Source organism: Myxocyprinus asiaticus, chromosome 31 (assembly GCF_019703515.2).
Source record: "Myxocyprinus asiaticus isolate MX2 ecotype Aquarium Trade chromosome 31, UBuf_Myxa_2, whole genome shotgun sequence".
Lineage (NCBI taxonomy): Eukaryota > Metazoa > Chordata > Actinopteri > Cypriniformes > Catostomidae > Myxocyprinus > Myxocyprinus asiaticus.
The window spans coordinates 221,506-237,016 of NC_059374.1; the positions used below are offsets into that span (position 1 = coordinate 221,506).

A 15,511-nucleotide genomic window follows, 5' to 3' on the forward strand; every position below is an offset into this window, starting at 1 on the left:
GAAATCTGCTGGTGGTGAAATATTTTCCTCGGCCATTGATATTAGTTTAATTAATTTTAGAGAATTCTGTCTTGATCTTTACAGTTCCACATCTTCGTCTACTTCTGAAGATATTAGAAATTTTGTGGAACCATTAGAAATCCCTAAACTTTCGACTGAGCAAAAAAATTATCTTGATTCTGAGATAACCTTGGAGGAGCTCGGCGAGGTAATTGGGCCTTGCCTACAGGCAAGGCTCCAGGGCCAGATGGTTTTGCCTCTGAATTTTTTTAGATCTTATGCTACAGAACTGGCCCCACCTTTGTTAGAAGTTTATACGGATTCATTAAAGAATGGAAAGCTTCCACCAACCATGACACAAGCCCGGATCAGTCTGATTCTTAAAAAGGACAAAGATCCATGCGAGTATAAGAGTTACCATCCAATTTTCCTGATCCAGCTAGATGTAAAAATATTGTCAAAAATTCTGGCTAACCAATTAAGTAATGTTATGACATCTCTTATAGATCAGGTGGGGTTTATTCGGGGCCGCAGCTCTTCTGATAACATTAGGCGTTTCATCAATATCATGTGGTCAGTGGAGAATGATCAGTCTCCGGTCGCTGACATCTTACCTTACGCCGAAAAGGTGTTTGATATGGTAGAATGGGATTATCTTTTTAAGATTTTGGAAATATACGGGTTCAGAAATACTTTTATTGGATGGATCAAGTTACTTTATAGACACCCTGTAGCAGCAGTAGAAGCAAATGGATTAATTTAAAATTATTTTACTCTGTATAGGGGCACCCAACAGGGTTGCCCTCTTTCCCCATTATTGTTCTGTCTTGCCCTGAAACCATTAGCAGCCGCGATAAGAAAGGAGGATGATTTTCCAGGGGTGACGGCAGGAGGCGTGGCGCATATGCTTTTACTTTACGCAGATGATATTTTATTATTCGTCTCCATCTCTGGAGCTTTGGCTTCTCTCAAGAGATTATGGGAGAAAGATTTAAACTTGGTATTGGAGGAGGGAGTGTGGGCTAGGATTCTAAAAAATGTCAAGTCTGCATCTAGAGATGCAAGGGTGTGCCTTATGCAAATTAAGATTTTACATAGATTCTTTTGGACCCCCTCTAGATTGTATAGGCTTGGTCTTAAAGACACACCCATCTGCTGGTGATGCCAGTCTGAAGACAGAGACACAACCCATGCTTTTTGGGGGTGTGTTAAAATCCAGGAATTTTGGTTGAAAGTTTAGAGTTTTTTGTGTGACGTTTTAGGCACTCAAATTTCACTCTGCCCCAGACTCTGTATTTTGGGCGATGGGGCGTTCATACATTTTGAGGATGAACACATAAAAAACTGGGTTCTGACCAGCATTATGGTGGGCAAACAAATTATTTTAATGGGATGGAAGTCGGATAGGGCACCCTCATTTTCAGAGTGGTGTGCGGAGTTGAGGAGAGTGGCTGCTTTTGAAGGGGTGTTAAGCAGAAGGCTGGGGGTTCAGAATTTGGTTGACAGGAAGTGGGGTAAATACTTGCTGTTTTGGGGGGCTCTTGGGGAGGGACTTGGGAGAGAGATGTTTTGTTTTAATTATATATGATTATTATGTTTGTTTGTTTGTTGTTGGTTTTTTTGCTTTTGTTTTGTGTCTGTGTGTGTGTATCTATTTGTGACCACAGGGGTGTTCGTTGGGAGTTAGAGTGGGTTTGGTGATTGGGGAGGGGTACTGGGGGGGTTAATTGTTAAATGTTGATTCAGTGTATATATGTTGTGTTTTTTTTATTTTGTTATATATTTATGAATCAATAAAAATGTTAATTGAAAAAAAAAATGAAAAAATACAGTGGTTTGGGATTCCCAGATCTCAATTCGTCAGGTACTTACAGCTGTGCCATCTACTTTGTACCACCTCTGGGTGTAGTACACAGCCCCCTAAAGAGGCAGACACTCTTGAGATGGTGCTTGCAGCTTTTGGAAAGGGTCACGAGGCTTCAGCGTACTATTCCTGGCTAATTCAGAGTCTAGGGGATGGTGTTTAAACATCTTTTAAGAAGTTATGGGAGAGAAACTTGAATTTAGTACTGGAGGATGAAGAATAGGGTAGGATTTTTAAAAATGTCAAGTCTAACAAATTTATTAATTTCAGATTATTTTACTCTGAATAGGGGCACTCGGCAGGGTTGCCCTCTTTCCCCATTATTGTTCTGTCTTGCCCTGAAACCATTAGCAGCCACGATAAGAAAGGAGGATGATTTTCCAGGGGTGACGGCGGGAGGCGTGGTGCATAAGCTTTTACTTTACGCAGATTATATTTTATTATTCGTCTCCAACCCCACTACATCTGTGCCTTGTCTCCACAAAATTATTAATTCCTTTTCAAAATTTTCGGGATACAGAGTTAATTGGTCTAAATCTGAAGCTTTAGCTCTGACTGCATACTGCCCAGTAACGGCTTTTCAGCTGGGCGCTTTTCAATGGCCCAGACAGGGCATTAAGTATTTGGGTATTTTATTCCCAGCAAAATTATGTGATTTAGTCAGAGTTAATTTTGACCCTTTAATAAAAAGGTTTTCGAGTGATGTGATCAGGTGGGCTTCATTACATTTATCGATGACTGGGAAGGTTAATGTTATTAAAATGAATTGTATTCCAAAACTCAACAACCTTCTACAATCTCTCCCTGTAGATGTCCCCCTCTCTTATTTCAAGCAATTTGATAGCATAGTGAAGTCCTTCATTTGGAATGGAAATCGTCCCAGGTTACATTTCAACAAGTTGCATAGACCGATTGACAAAGGTGGGCTAGGCCTACTCAAAATATTGTTTTATTATTATGCATTCAGTCTCAGACATTTAGTTAATTGGTCACTTCCACCTGAGAGAGCTCCTCCCTGGTTTGGAATTGAACAGAAAGTTATTGCCCCTATTTTACTATTACAAAGCCTTTCTACTAAACAAATTGGAGAAGTTAAGTCACACCCCGTTATCTCGCATCTGCACGCGCTATGGACAAAAGTGTCCAGAGTGTTTAATTCAGACATTTGTTTAAATGTTGCCTCGAGCATATGGCTAAACCCAAAGTTGCGTATTGTTGAGTCCCCTTTCTGCTGGTCGGAGTGGATTGAGAGGGGTGTTAATACACTCAGTGACCTATATGAGAGTGGTGAGTTGAGATCATTTGAAAATTTGGTCCAACATTTCAGGATTCCTAGATCTCAGTTCTTCAGGTACTTACAGCTGTGCCACCTGCTCTGTACTATTTTTGGGAGTAGCATACACCCCCCTAAATGGCAGATACTCTAGAAGTGGTGATAACTGCTTTTGGAAAAGGTCAAGAGGCATCAGTGTATTACTCCCTGTTAATTCAGAGTCTGAGGGATGGAGCTTCATCTTCTCTCAAAAGATTATGGGAGAGAGATTTAAATTTGGTATTGGAAGAGGGAGTGTGGGCTAAGATTCTAAAAAACGTCAAGTCTACATCTAGAGATTCAAGGGTGCATCTGGTACAATTTAAGATTTTGAATCGATTATATTGGACCCCCTCTAGATTGTATAGACTTGGTCTTAAAGATACACCCACCTGCTGGCGATGCCAATCAGAAGACAGGGACACAACCCATTTTTTTTGGGGATGTGTTAAAATACAAGAATTTTGGTTGAAGATTCAGGGATTTATGTGTGATGTGTTGGACACATGGTTTTCATTTTGCCCCAGACTCTGCATTTTGGGTGATGGGGAGGTCATACATTTTGGGGATAGCCACTTGAGAGGTTGGGTCCTGGCCGGAGTTATGGTGGCCAGAAGAATAATACTTAGGGGGTGAAAGACGGCTGGGGCACCCTCGTTTCGGGAGTGGTGTGGGGAGATGAGTGAGGTTGCGGCATTTGAGGAGGCAATCAACAGAAGGTTGGGAAAGTGGGATTTGTTTAATAGGAAGTGGGGTGGATATTTGGATTTCTTGGAGGGTTCTCGGGGAGGGGAAGTGGAGAGGGATTTTTAATTTTTAGTTTGATGTGTAAGTGCTCTCTTGTTTTTTGAAAGTATTTTTTTTTTTTTAGTTTGTTTCAAATGTTTTGTTATAATTGTAAGAGACCACTGTAATGTGTGTTTGTGTTGGGTGTGGGGGATGTTCGGGGGGGAGGGGTTTTAATTTGTGATTAAAACTGATTCCGTATTTTATGTTGTGTTTATTGGTTTTTGTGTATGGAATCAATAAAAATGTTAATAACAAATAATGTCAAGTCTATGTCTATGGATGCAAGGGTGCACTTCATTCAATTTAAGATTCTGCATCATTTTTATTGGACTCCCTTTAGATTGTATAGGCTTGGCCTTAAAGACACACCAACTTGCTGGCGATGCCAGTTGGAGGATGGGGACATAGCCCATGTTTTTTGGTTCTGTACTAAGATTCAAGAGTTTTGTTTGAGGGTTCAGAGTTATGTCTGTGAGGTCTTGAGCACTCAGATTTTATTCTGCTCCAGATATTGTATTTTGGGTGATGGAGCGGGTATTAAGGTAAGGAACAAAAACATAAAAAACTGGGTCCTTACAAGGTGATTTCGGGGGATGGAAGTCGGCTGGTGCACCCTCATTTCATGAGTGGTGCAGCACTATGGGCAGAGTGGCGGCTTTTGAAAAGATGTTGCATTGACGGCTGGGCAGTTTTGGTGCTTATGGCAAGAAGTGGGGCACTTATTTGGCCTTCCTAAAGGGTTGCCAGGGAGGAGCAGTGGAGAACCATTTGGATTAAATATATGTAATTAATTAATATGTGGAACCCTTTTTCTATTTTGTTGGTACATTTTTATGTCTTTTTATGTCATCAAGTATTTTCTTTGGACTCTCTGTTTATATGTGTGTCTGTTGTTATCCAGTGGTTGACCACAAGAAGAAGAATCACTTCTGAAGATATTGATTTAACCTCTAGAGTCTTATGGATTACTTTTATGCTGACTTATGTGATTTTTTTTTTTTTTTAGCTTTAAAATGTTGGCACCCATTCACTTTCATTGTATAGACCAAAAGAGCTGAGAAATTCTTCTAAAATCTTCATTTGAGTTCAGCAGATGAAAGAAAGTCATACATATCTGTAATGGCATGAGGGTGAGTAAATGATAAGAGAATTTTCATTTTTGGGTGAACTATCCCTTTAAGGGTTCTTGTCAGATCTGGATGAATTTATCCATAAGAAGAGAGGTTTGGAAACCTTTCTAGTAATTATTGCTGTGAAAATGTGAACAATGTCCCAGAGGGACATTATATATAATGCTGAAAAATTTACCAAAGTAAGATCATGCTTTATTAATCCCTACTTTGCTATTTCATAGCTTTTAAAGTTCTGTGTGGATTCTTAGTTCAGTATAGTTACAGTTTTCAGTGTCAAAAGAATTTAGATCATTAGTTCTGTACAGCAGTACCGCTGCTCGCTAAATGCAGAGTACGCAGTCTGCATAGGGCACCAACCCTGGTCACGGAACTCTCTTTTTGCCGTACAATCTCTCACGTGCGCACCTCGCTGTGAAAACCGCAGAAATGCTGTATGTTTGTGCTCCAGTTGTCAATCACACAAACTGCAGAGCAAAAGGCATTTACACTTAATTTGGATGTTTACATATATTTATAGAGTAGGCACTTTAATCCACATGTTAAGGATGTTTCCCTGCCTTATTCAGCCCGAAGTACCTGCGATAGATTCCAGTACCCCCACAAGGGTGCAAGGTAAATGTATAAATACTGTTCATGACATGCGGGACGCAGGACATAGTGCACTGATATATTGCTGCACTGACTTAAAAATGTACACTTAAAAACTGATGTCAAAAGAACCCATATTTACAGAATCACCCTGAAAATGACCATCACCATGACACAGAAAAGCCTGCATTATCATTAAATCCACAACTCACCTCAGCGTGCTGCCTTAAGTTGGAGCTGCAATTTTAATCTTGAAATATCAGCTTGACTTGGTGTTAAATGAAGGCACTGCATGATGAAACTATTCTTTTTTTTACTGTGTGGAGTGAAGAAAGTGTTTCACTTAGAAGAGCATGATGCTGCAGCATTGATGGACTCGGCTTGAATGACAGTCTGTGACAGCGTGCGCAGCTGTGTGAACTTCCGCTGTTGTAAAAGTCCCATTCAATAATTCTGCATTCATTCAAATTAAACCAGTAATGTAACGACAGGAATGCCGCCCATTGTAACGAAGTAAAAGTAAAACATTTTCATTAGAAATTTACTTGAGTGAGAGTAAAAAGTATTCACTTTTAAACCTACTCTAAAAGTTTTCAAAAGTTACTCAAGTAAATGTAACTGAATAAATGTAGTGCACTATTACCCACCTCTGTTGAACAGGTGCAGTGGTGCTGAAAGTCCTTGTATGGAGATGGTTTGGCCATGTTGTATGCAAATTAGTGAAAACTAGTGATGTCTCGATACCATTTTTTTGAGTAAGTGTTACAGTACCGAATACCTACTTATTGTTTTTGTTTTCTGAACTCCATATCAACTGATTATTTCAATTTTATCATGAAAATGGTATTTAAGTAAATGAATACATTAAAACTTTAATCAAGCGAAAGTATAATTCATTTTCAACATGATATTGTATTATTTTTTTATCAAATGAAGGGCTTTTATACATAATATCACAGCATAATCCAAAATACAATATTAGAGTTATTTTTCTCACATAAAGTACTGCATAACAGAGCATCACAGACATGAGATATTGGTTAAATATAATACAATTACTATTGATCTGTTATAATTATTAGTAGTAGCAGTAGTAATGCAGTGAATATTACATAACATTACAATAGTGATATATTTCTGTCATACCTTTTTTTATTTAAATTTAGCTTTTATTTTGACGGAGCTTTTATTTTAAAGTGTTTCTGTGTGATGACAGTACTTTGCAGTCTTGAAAATCCGATTGCTACGTGAAAGTGATTATTAAACAGCAAAAGCCTGCTATTTCATTAAATAAGTATGTACTCTGTATGTGCCTCATGCTACAAAGTGAATTAGCACTCTATTCGCTGTCATCTGCTACAAACATAGCACTCGATGCTCATGATGGTGTTTTCCCAGTATGAGCCAAGGAGGAGCATTAAAAGGTACGTGTAGTGCAGCTGGCATCAGCACAACACCATCTCCACACATTCACAAGTGCTCATATTTGAAGTGTGCAGCACATGCAAACTATATATTTATCTCATTAAATTGCAGCTTTTGTGGTTAAATAAACTCACTAGGACATAACAATTTTAATTTGTATGCTGAATGTTTACTGAATAACATTCGTACGTCAGATGATATCGGTTCCCTATCTGTCACTCACTCGACGTTGTGTCAATGTAGTGACACTAGGGGTCACTCTTGGGAGCCCCAAACACCTCTGCTTTTTTTAAAAAAGGCCAATGGGAATTGGTGAGTGGAATTTGCATGCCACTCCCATGGACATACGGGTATAAAAGGAGCTGGTATGCAACCACTCATTCAGATTTTCTCTTTGGAGCTGAGTGGTTGTATTCAGTGCACTGAATTCAATTCCCTCCAAAGACGCACCTTAAAACTGCTGGATTTACGGTGTATTTTAGCAGCTTCTCCCCCTCTGCACCCGTGGAGTGCAGAGAACGCCCCTGGGCGCTTCGGCAGAGCGAAAATAAGAGAGTATATTCTTTTTTTTTTGTTGTTGTTTTTTTTTTTTTTTTTTTTTTTGGCGGGGGGGATTTTTCCCCTTTTTCTCCCAATTTGGAATGCCCAATTCCCAATGCGCTAATTTCTTCAGTGATTCGCTTCAGTCCGGGTGGCGGAGGATGAATCCCAGTTGCCTCCGCGTCTGAGACAGTCAATCCGCGCATCTTATCACATGGCTGGTTGAGCGCATTGCCACGGAGACATAGCGCGTGTGGAGGCTTCACGCCATCCACCGCGGCAACCACGCTCAATTCACCACACGCCCCACTGAGAACAAACCACATTATAGTGACCACGAGGAGGTTACCCCACATGACTCTACCCTCCCTAGCAACCAGGCCAATTTGGTTGCTTAGGAGACCTGGCTGGAGTTAGCGAACTCCAGGGGTGGTAGCCAGCGTATTTTACCACTGAGCTACCCAGGCCCCCTAAGAGAGTATATTCTTAAAGAGTATATTTTCATTCACAAAAAGAGCGGCACACATGGAACGTCTTTTTAAAGATGCCTTTCCGTTTGTGTGTTATTCCTGGTTGCGGTCGTTATCTCTCTGCTTCTGACGGCCACGATCGCTGTCTTACATGTCTGGGCACTGCCCACGCGGAGACGTCGTTTGCGGATGAGTCATGTCCTCATTGCGAGAAAATGACCATGGCAACGTTGCGGTCACAGCTTGCTTTCGTAAGCCACCCCAGCGGCTCCCCGCACCAGTCCTTCTGCCTACGGGTTTGAGGCCGTGTCGGTTAGCACTGGGGGCAATTTGGGGACATCAATGGGACCACCTCTACTGGGTATCCCCCCACGGAACTCCCATTCCCCAGCACGCTTGCATGCCCCGGTCGGGGGCTCAGACGAGTCCGCCGGCTCGTCTCAGGGTGAGTTCGACCTCTTGTTCGGAGCTCGGGAAGACGGTGAGTTATCGAGCGCAGCATTGGAAAGCGGGCTCTTCCAGTCTGACACAGAGGCTTCGGCTGGGCTTCCTCCTTCAGGAATGGTCGCCCAGTCTCCGTTGATCCAGGGCAAGCATGTGTTGGTCCAGATGGACAACACAGTGATGTTAGCGTACATCAACTGTCAAGGTGGTCTACGCTACTGTTGCATGTCACAACTCACCCACCTTCTCCTCCTCTGGAGTCAGCAGCCCCTCAAGTCACTACGAGCCACTCACATCCCGGGCGACCTCAAAACCACAGTGGATGCGCTGTCATGTCAAGTTACCCTCAGGGGAGAGTGGAGACTCCACCCTCAGATGGTCCAGCTGATTTGGAGTCGATTCAGTCGAGCACAGGTAGACTTGTTTGCTTCCCGGGAATCCTCCCACTGCCTGATTTGGTACGCCCTCACCGAGGCACCCCTCGGTATAAATGCACTGGCACACAGCTGGCCCCCTGGACTATGCAAATATGCGTTTTCCCCCAGTGAGCCTACTTGCTCAGACCCTGTGCAAGGTCAGGGAGGACGAGGAGCAGATCATCCTAGAAGCACCCTACTGGCCCACTCAGACATGGTTCTCGGATCTCACGCTCCTCGCACCAGGAGTCCTTTGAGGTCTACAAGGAGCTCCCTTTGAGCCCTTGGAGTCAGCTGAGCTTAAGGCACTCTCTTTGAAGACTGCTCTCCTGACTGCGCTCACTTCCATCAAGAGGGTAGGGGATCTGCAGGCGTTAGGTGCCTGGAGTTTGGTCCGGGTTACTCTCACGTGATCCTGAGACCCCGACCAGGCTATGTGCCCAAGGTTCTCACGACCCCTTTTAGGGATCAGGTGGTGAACCTGCAAGTAGGACATTTCGAATGCAGCCTTCGAATGCAACCATCTTTCACGGGAATTTGGAGGATGCATGAGGTGTATCCTTTGTGGGCACTCATAACCCACAATACTTTGCTTCAACAGAAATGTCTAAAAAAAAATGACGCCAATTTGCCCATAAATATGATGTTCAAACGCAAGTAATGTTCATTCCCAAGTTGAAGTACCTCAGTAGATGGGTTCAGAGTATATAATATGTATAATTATATTAATATATAATTAAAGTATTAGACTAAAATTACACCTGTAAAATCTATTTTCTTTTCTCTTTACATCATTATAACTCTCCTAAAATGTACCTCATACATTCTCTTCAAAAGGGACTTTATTCCCTTCTCACTCAAAGCGCTCGCGCTTGTTAAAGAGTGGTGTGCTGTCATAGCAACCGTTACGTTCCATCTCCGTTTGTCCTACGAAGGCTGTCTCATTTAAACGAGGCTTGTTTAAAGGAGGACACTCGGTATACTGCAGCTTTCAAAGGACACATCCTATCTAGCACGCAGCCTTCCAAATGAGACACAGCCAACATAACATGAGAATGCACTCTTGCGTTCAAAACACAGCTTGATGGAGCGCAAATCCGAAATTAGGGATCTCAAGATGTGTTTCTAAGTATTAACCCTCTGAGCTCGGATGGGCCCGTCAAATGAAATTGTCTAAATATTAACAACTACAGTCTTGACAAACAAAAAATAGGTATCATTTGAAAGCTCAGAAGCTCTACTTTCCAATGCATGTAGACATTATGACCAAAACTGAACAAGTGCTTTGAAGTTTGCAGACAAATCAGAAATGTTCCGTTTTGATAATTTATTAATAATTTTGCACTGTATGTATTCTTGTAATCAGTAAAAAACATCAAACTGATCAAATAGCCATGTGTCATATGTTGTTGAAAATCTCTTAAAGAACGGAATACAACCAGACTATTTGTTTTACTCACAGACAAAAATATAGCGAGCAGCTAAGTATATGCATGGTTGGGAGGGTTACTTTTGAAATGTATTCCACTACAGATTATAGAATACATGCTGTAAAATGTCATTTGTAATGTATTCCGTTAGATTACGCAAGGTCAGTAAAGTATTCTAAATACTTTGGATAATTTCTTCAGCACTGGTAGATTTTTTCACTTGTTTTGACTATAAAAACTCTGCCAGTACAGTAAGACAAAATACACAAAAATACATTCTCTGAAAAACCTAAATATCTTATGCAGTGTTGCTTCTAAAACAAGATAAATCAAATTGATCTTGTTTTAAGGATTTTGTTGATATTTTTACGAGAAAACAATACAAATTTATTATCAAGAATATGATTTTTGTCCTAATATCAAAGGTCTTACTAGAAAAATGAAATTATGATCTAACGTGAATTTTCTTGATAAAAAAATATGATCGTGCCTGGTAACGTGCATGTAAAATGGATAGAAATAGTATTTTAGCTTAGCATAAAGCTGACAATTTAAACAACTTTATCTCTATTTGTTCTGCTCCAAACTTACTTCAAACTTACTTCTCTGTCTGCTCGTATGAATGTAACACATCATAAGAAAGTGTTTCACCGCTGTTCAAATGCACTTTGGATCGCATCATTTATATGTATAAAAGTTTTCCATCTGAAAGGACTAAATATTAAATGAAACAAATGACAATAAAATGCAAAATAATCTCTTCAGTAATCTAAATACTTCTTGAATGTAACTGTATTCTAATTACCAATGATTTAAATTGTAACTGTAGTGGAATACAGTCACTTATATTTTGTATTTTAAATACATAATATGTCTTTGACAATTATGTTGGTGTTGCTTATATGCCGCATTTTTGCTTATAATGTCAGGAAAAATAAATGGAACATAAAATATCACATGGAGGAGGCGATTATCTTTCAAACAAGCCCACACTCAAGGTAATCAGATGCATAGATCATTAGATAATCCACATGAAGCACAATGTTACATATGGCCACCAGGAGATGGCACCAAATACATGACACAGACTCAATGATGACACAAATGACAAAGAATGGAACTCATTCTGTGAAATCTCATTATTAAAATCATGTCTCCATGCTATGCAAACCTTTAGTCATTGCTGTGTTTCCATGTGTAATAAGTTCTTATGTACAATTATTATGTTTTATTTGTTTGGAGAGGCTTTTGGGCACATGGAGATGTTTTTGGAAACTATGATAAATTATTTTTGTAATGCTATAACGTTTGATTGCTTTGTCATATCAACACATAAAATTTCTCAGATACAGTTGACATGATTTGGAACAAAACAAAAGTAGTTTTTCTGAGCCACCGTATTTACACCCCAGAGATGTATAATGTCAAATAAGAAAAATAAGGGGGAAAAAAGTACATTTTTGGCTAAAATTTTTGTGTGTTTTTTTCAGCAGTTTCTTAGGCTGAGAGTCTCAGAGTGTATCATAATCTGTATCATTAAAACATTTGAAAAGTTTTCTTTACAGTGACATCAAACACTTGACCCTCCTTGTTTTTTTGTTTTGTTTTTTGTTTTTTGTCGTTATAAGCCTTTAAAGATTTCCTGTTTCAGTGGCATACCTAAAATTAAAAACACCTTCAGAGCTTAAAGGGTTAAACTATGTTTAATAATAAATCATATTAAATCTTGGATTGATTGGCAAATCCAAATGCAAAATTGTTTGCTGTGAACTGTAGACCAATGATTGCCTTATGTTCAGTAATATACAAATAAACAATACATTGGATTCTAAAGCCACTTTTTATATTGTCTTAATAATGATTAACTCCTCTGATACAATAATATATATTATAATTATAATATATTATAATTATCTGAATATTATTGTTTTTACTAATATATATATATATATATACATATATTTGTAATTATTTAAATATAACTATTTATAATTATATTATCATTATATATTGAATTATTGTTATTTGAGGGGCTTTCCGAGCAAATATTTATATATGCAATTATTTGCAATTAATTTGATTAATTTATGGGCACACCTTGTTCTTAATTCGATTACAAATTTTTTCAATTGAGAGCCCTAATTTTAACATTGAAAAAAAATTACACACATCACCTTAATAACAGAACAGATTAATATGATCTATCAGACATCACCTTTAATAGTGTCTCCTATGACGGTCTTAGTGAGGTCAGTTACGGAGCTCCAGGTGTCACCCTGGTCGCTGCTGGACACAAAACAAAGACGAGTCACATTCTTCCCTGTTATAAGCTGGTAAGACTCGGAGGTGTGACCCAGAACAGCGATGAAAAACAGGAAGATTTTGCCAGTAAACTCATCATAAACAGGGCAAGGGTTCATTGAGCGATGGCCGTGGAGTTGCGCTGTGCTCAAAACCTGCATGTCATTCCACTGCGGAGGAGAGGAAAACACAACATACAATTATAGTAAGAGGTTTTGTCCTGAAGTACTGTATTTTAACAAGTTGAGGATTTTGGCATATGCTAGAGTCCTGCTTACTTCCACATAGTTTTTGTGAAAAACTCCTTTGCGGATAACGAGCAGATGTGCTTGAGCGTCTGCGGGCATCAGTCTCTCCTCACAGAATGCCAGGAAACGGCTGGAACGAGGCAGATAGATCAGAGCAGGAACACGGTACGTGACTCCACTCAATTGTTTCTGGAAGAGCACAGAGCGGGCTGGGAAATACTGAGAGCCCATCACGCCACAGCACTGAAAAACATCAAATATAAATCAATGGACACACATCTGTTAATGCAACATGTCTTAAACACTTCAACAACAAACTAAAACAAACTGTCTGAGCTGAGGTATAAAAATCTGTTTGCACATACAGAAAACATGCAGAATGTGTGAAACGTTTATCAGAGTGTCTGTTCATCGAGTCCAAGTCAGCATCATTGTGTCGACAGAAAGCTCTCTGTCAGCAGTATTCAAAAGGCTTTTGGCTGACAGCTGAAAAACAAAACCAGCCAAACTTTGAAAGGTTTTTTCTTCACAATTGATTTTATCAGCAGTAAAAGCATAATTCTTATGAATGTGGTGACAAATAGACATAGACAACATCTTAGTGCCACTACATGTTACCAGCCAATATTCACTGAAAGTCACTCAACAGTTAATGCCTTTTATTAACAAATGATAAACACTCATGTATACAAATAAATTGTTTTTAAAAAGTTTTTGGTGTGCTTAGTACTTTAATATTTTTCCTGTTTTTAAAAACAATTTTTTATGATCAGTGTCTTAGTTAAAGTAAAAGAATGCAACATTTTATAAAAAGAAAAAAAAACTAAAAGAAAGCTAAAAGAAATGAGTAAAGAATAAGAGATGAAGAGGTTATTTACACAGCAGTGAAGCGTTCATAAAGTGAGTGTGAGATAAACGGATGTGTGAGAGTTACACGTTTCAAGTGTGTGAAGTGTGTGTCTGTGACTAGTACACACTATACACACGCTGTACATGACGGTCTTGTGTATCAGATCTGTTCAGTGTTTAGTTCACTGTTTGTGCATTGAGCTAGAAGTGCTTGACTTGTCAGCATCATGACACAATACAGATAGTAAATGAACACTTTGTGTGCCAAACTTTAATTTGTCTTTAATCTGATGACTATTCTTCACTCTTTACAATGTACCATCTAAATTAACATGGGATGAACTCACTGCCTATTTCGCTATATAAAAAAGCTAAAAACACCTTAATTCTTGTCCACTTTTGCTTAAAATATGCAAGGTCTATTTTATCTATCTTATCTATCTAGGACTTTGCTCATGTGTATTATATGTATATCAGGGATGGCATTTAATATGGCCCATTGGATGATATTAGACTACAGACTGATTTTAGTACATTGACAAAAGAGATCATGTGAATAATGTGTTCAGGCTAGTATGTTATTACTGCTATTGATCAGCAGAGGGTTGCATGTTCTAAATAAGGCAAGTTTATTTATATTGCACATTCATAAACAGGACAGTCCAAAATTGGAGGACAATAAAGGCATTAATACTCTTCAAAATTAGTTCACATTTTCTAATGATTATTTTAAGAAAAGAGGTAATAGGACGGTGCGGCGGGAGAAATTCGGCAGCAACTGTCCAGCATGTCTGTGATACTGACGAAGGTTGTAGCAGACCTGGAGGATCTTGCTGTAATACGTCGTTCGGTTACGGTGATGGAGGCGAAATTCTCTGAGTTGGTTACAAGAATCGGGGACGTCGAGAAACGGATTATCTGGATTCATCAGAGAGGGAATTAGCTGCTAATCCACTAGTGACCAAAGTAGATTTGGAAAGCATTTGGGAAAAGCTGGAAGACCTTGAGAATCGTAATCAGCGAAACAAAGTCCGAATTGTTGGAATAACTGAGAATGAGGAGGGACAAGATATGGTGAAGTTCCTAGACGAGCTCTTCCCGAGTCTGCTTGACATAACAGGCCATAAGCTGGAAATTGAGCGAGCTCACAGAGTCCCGGCTCGCAGATCTGCTGAGGGAGACAGGCCCCGATCAATTTTGGCCAAATTTCTGAGATCATCCGATAAAGATCTTGTGTTACACGCGGCGAGCAGTAAAGGAAGGCTTTCTTGGAAAAACCACAGCATTTTCTTGTTCCCAGACTTTGCGAATTTGACGAGAGAAACATGATCGATTCAAGGAATGCAACAAACTCTTACATCAACGGAAGATCGCATTTGCACTGATGTTTCCGGGCAAATTGAGAATAGATACTAAAGATGGCCGCAAAATATTTACATGCCCACAGCAAGCATTGTCTTTCATATAGACAATGGGGTGAGTGAGCCATATGGTGTTTCTCACGTGGCCCCCAAGTGAGCTTAACTCGCTGAACATACACTTGACTGTCTGAGGAAGCTGGGCGCCATTTTGTTTCTTTTTGTGCTGGCTCCGCCTACTGGCTGAAGTTTGTTTTGTGTAGTAACACTCCTTCAAGAAACTCTTGTATCGACGGAGGATCGCTATTGCACTGATGTTTCCAGCCAAATTGAGAATAGATACT

At 39.6% G+C, this 15,511-nt stretch overlaps 1 protein-coding gene across 5 annotated transcripts in view; it reads right to left on the reverse strand.

The window, feature by feature from the left end:
- The window catches only part of neu4 (sialidase 4), a 66,342-nt gene extending 52,763 nt beyond the window's left edge, over positions 1 to 13,579 (reverse strand). For 4 of the 5 annotated variants that reach the window (XM_051665193.1, XM_051665194.1, XM_051665191.1 and 1 more), the window contains exons 1-3: positions 13,326 to 13,579; positions 12,991 to 13,203; positions 12,627 to 12,882 (exon numbers count right to left, since the gene is read on the reverse strand). In XM_051665193.1, the coding sequence (XP_051521153.1) occupies positions 12,627 to 12,882; positions 12,991 to 13,203; positions 13,326 to 13,334 (478 nt within the window). In that variant the 5' untranslated portion in view covers positions 13,335 to 13,579. Of the gene's footprint in view, positions 1 to 12,626; positions 12,883 to 12,990; positions 13,204 to 13,325 lie in introns of those variants that run through there. The other variant, XM_051665187.1, reaches the window with a different exon arrangement.
- Between the last annotated feature and the right edge of the window lie 1,932 nt (positions 13,580 to 15,511).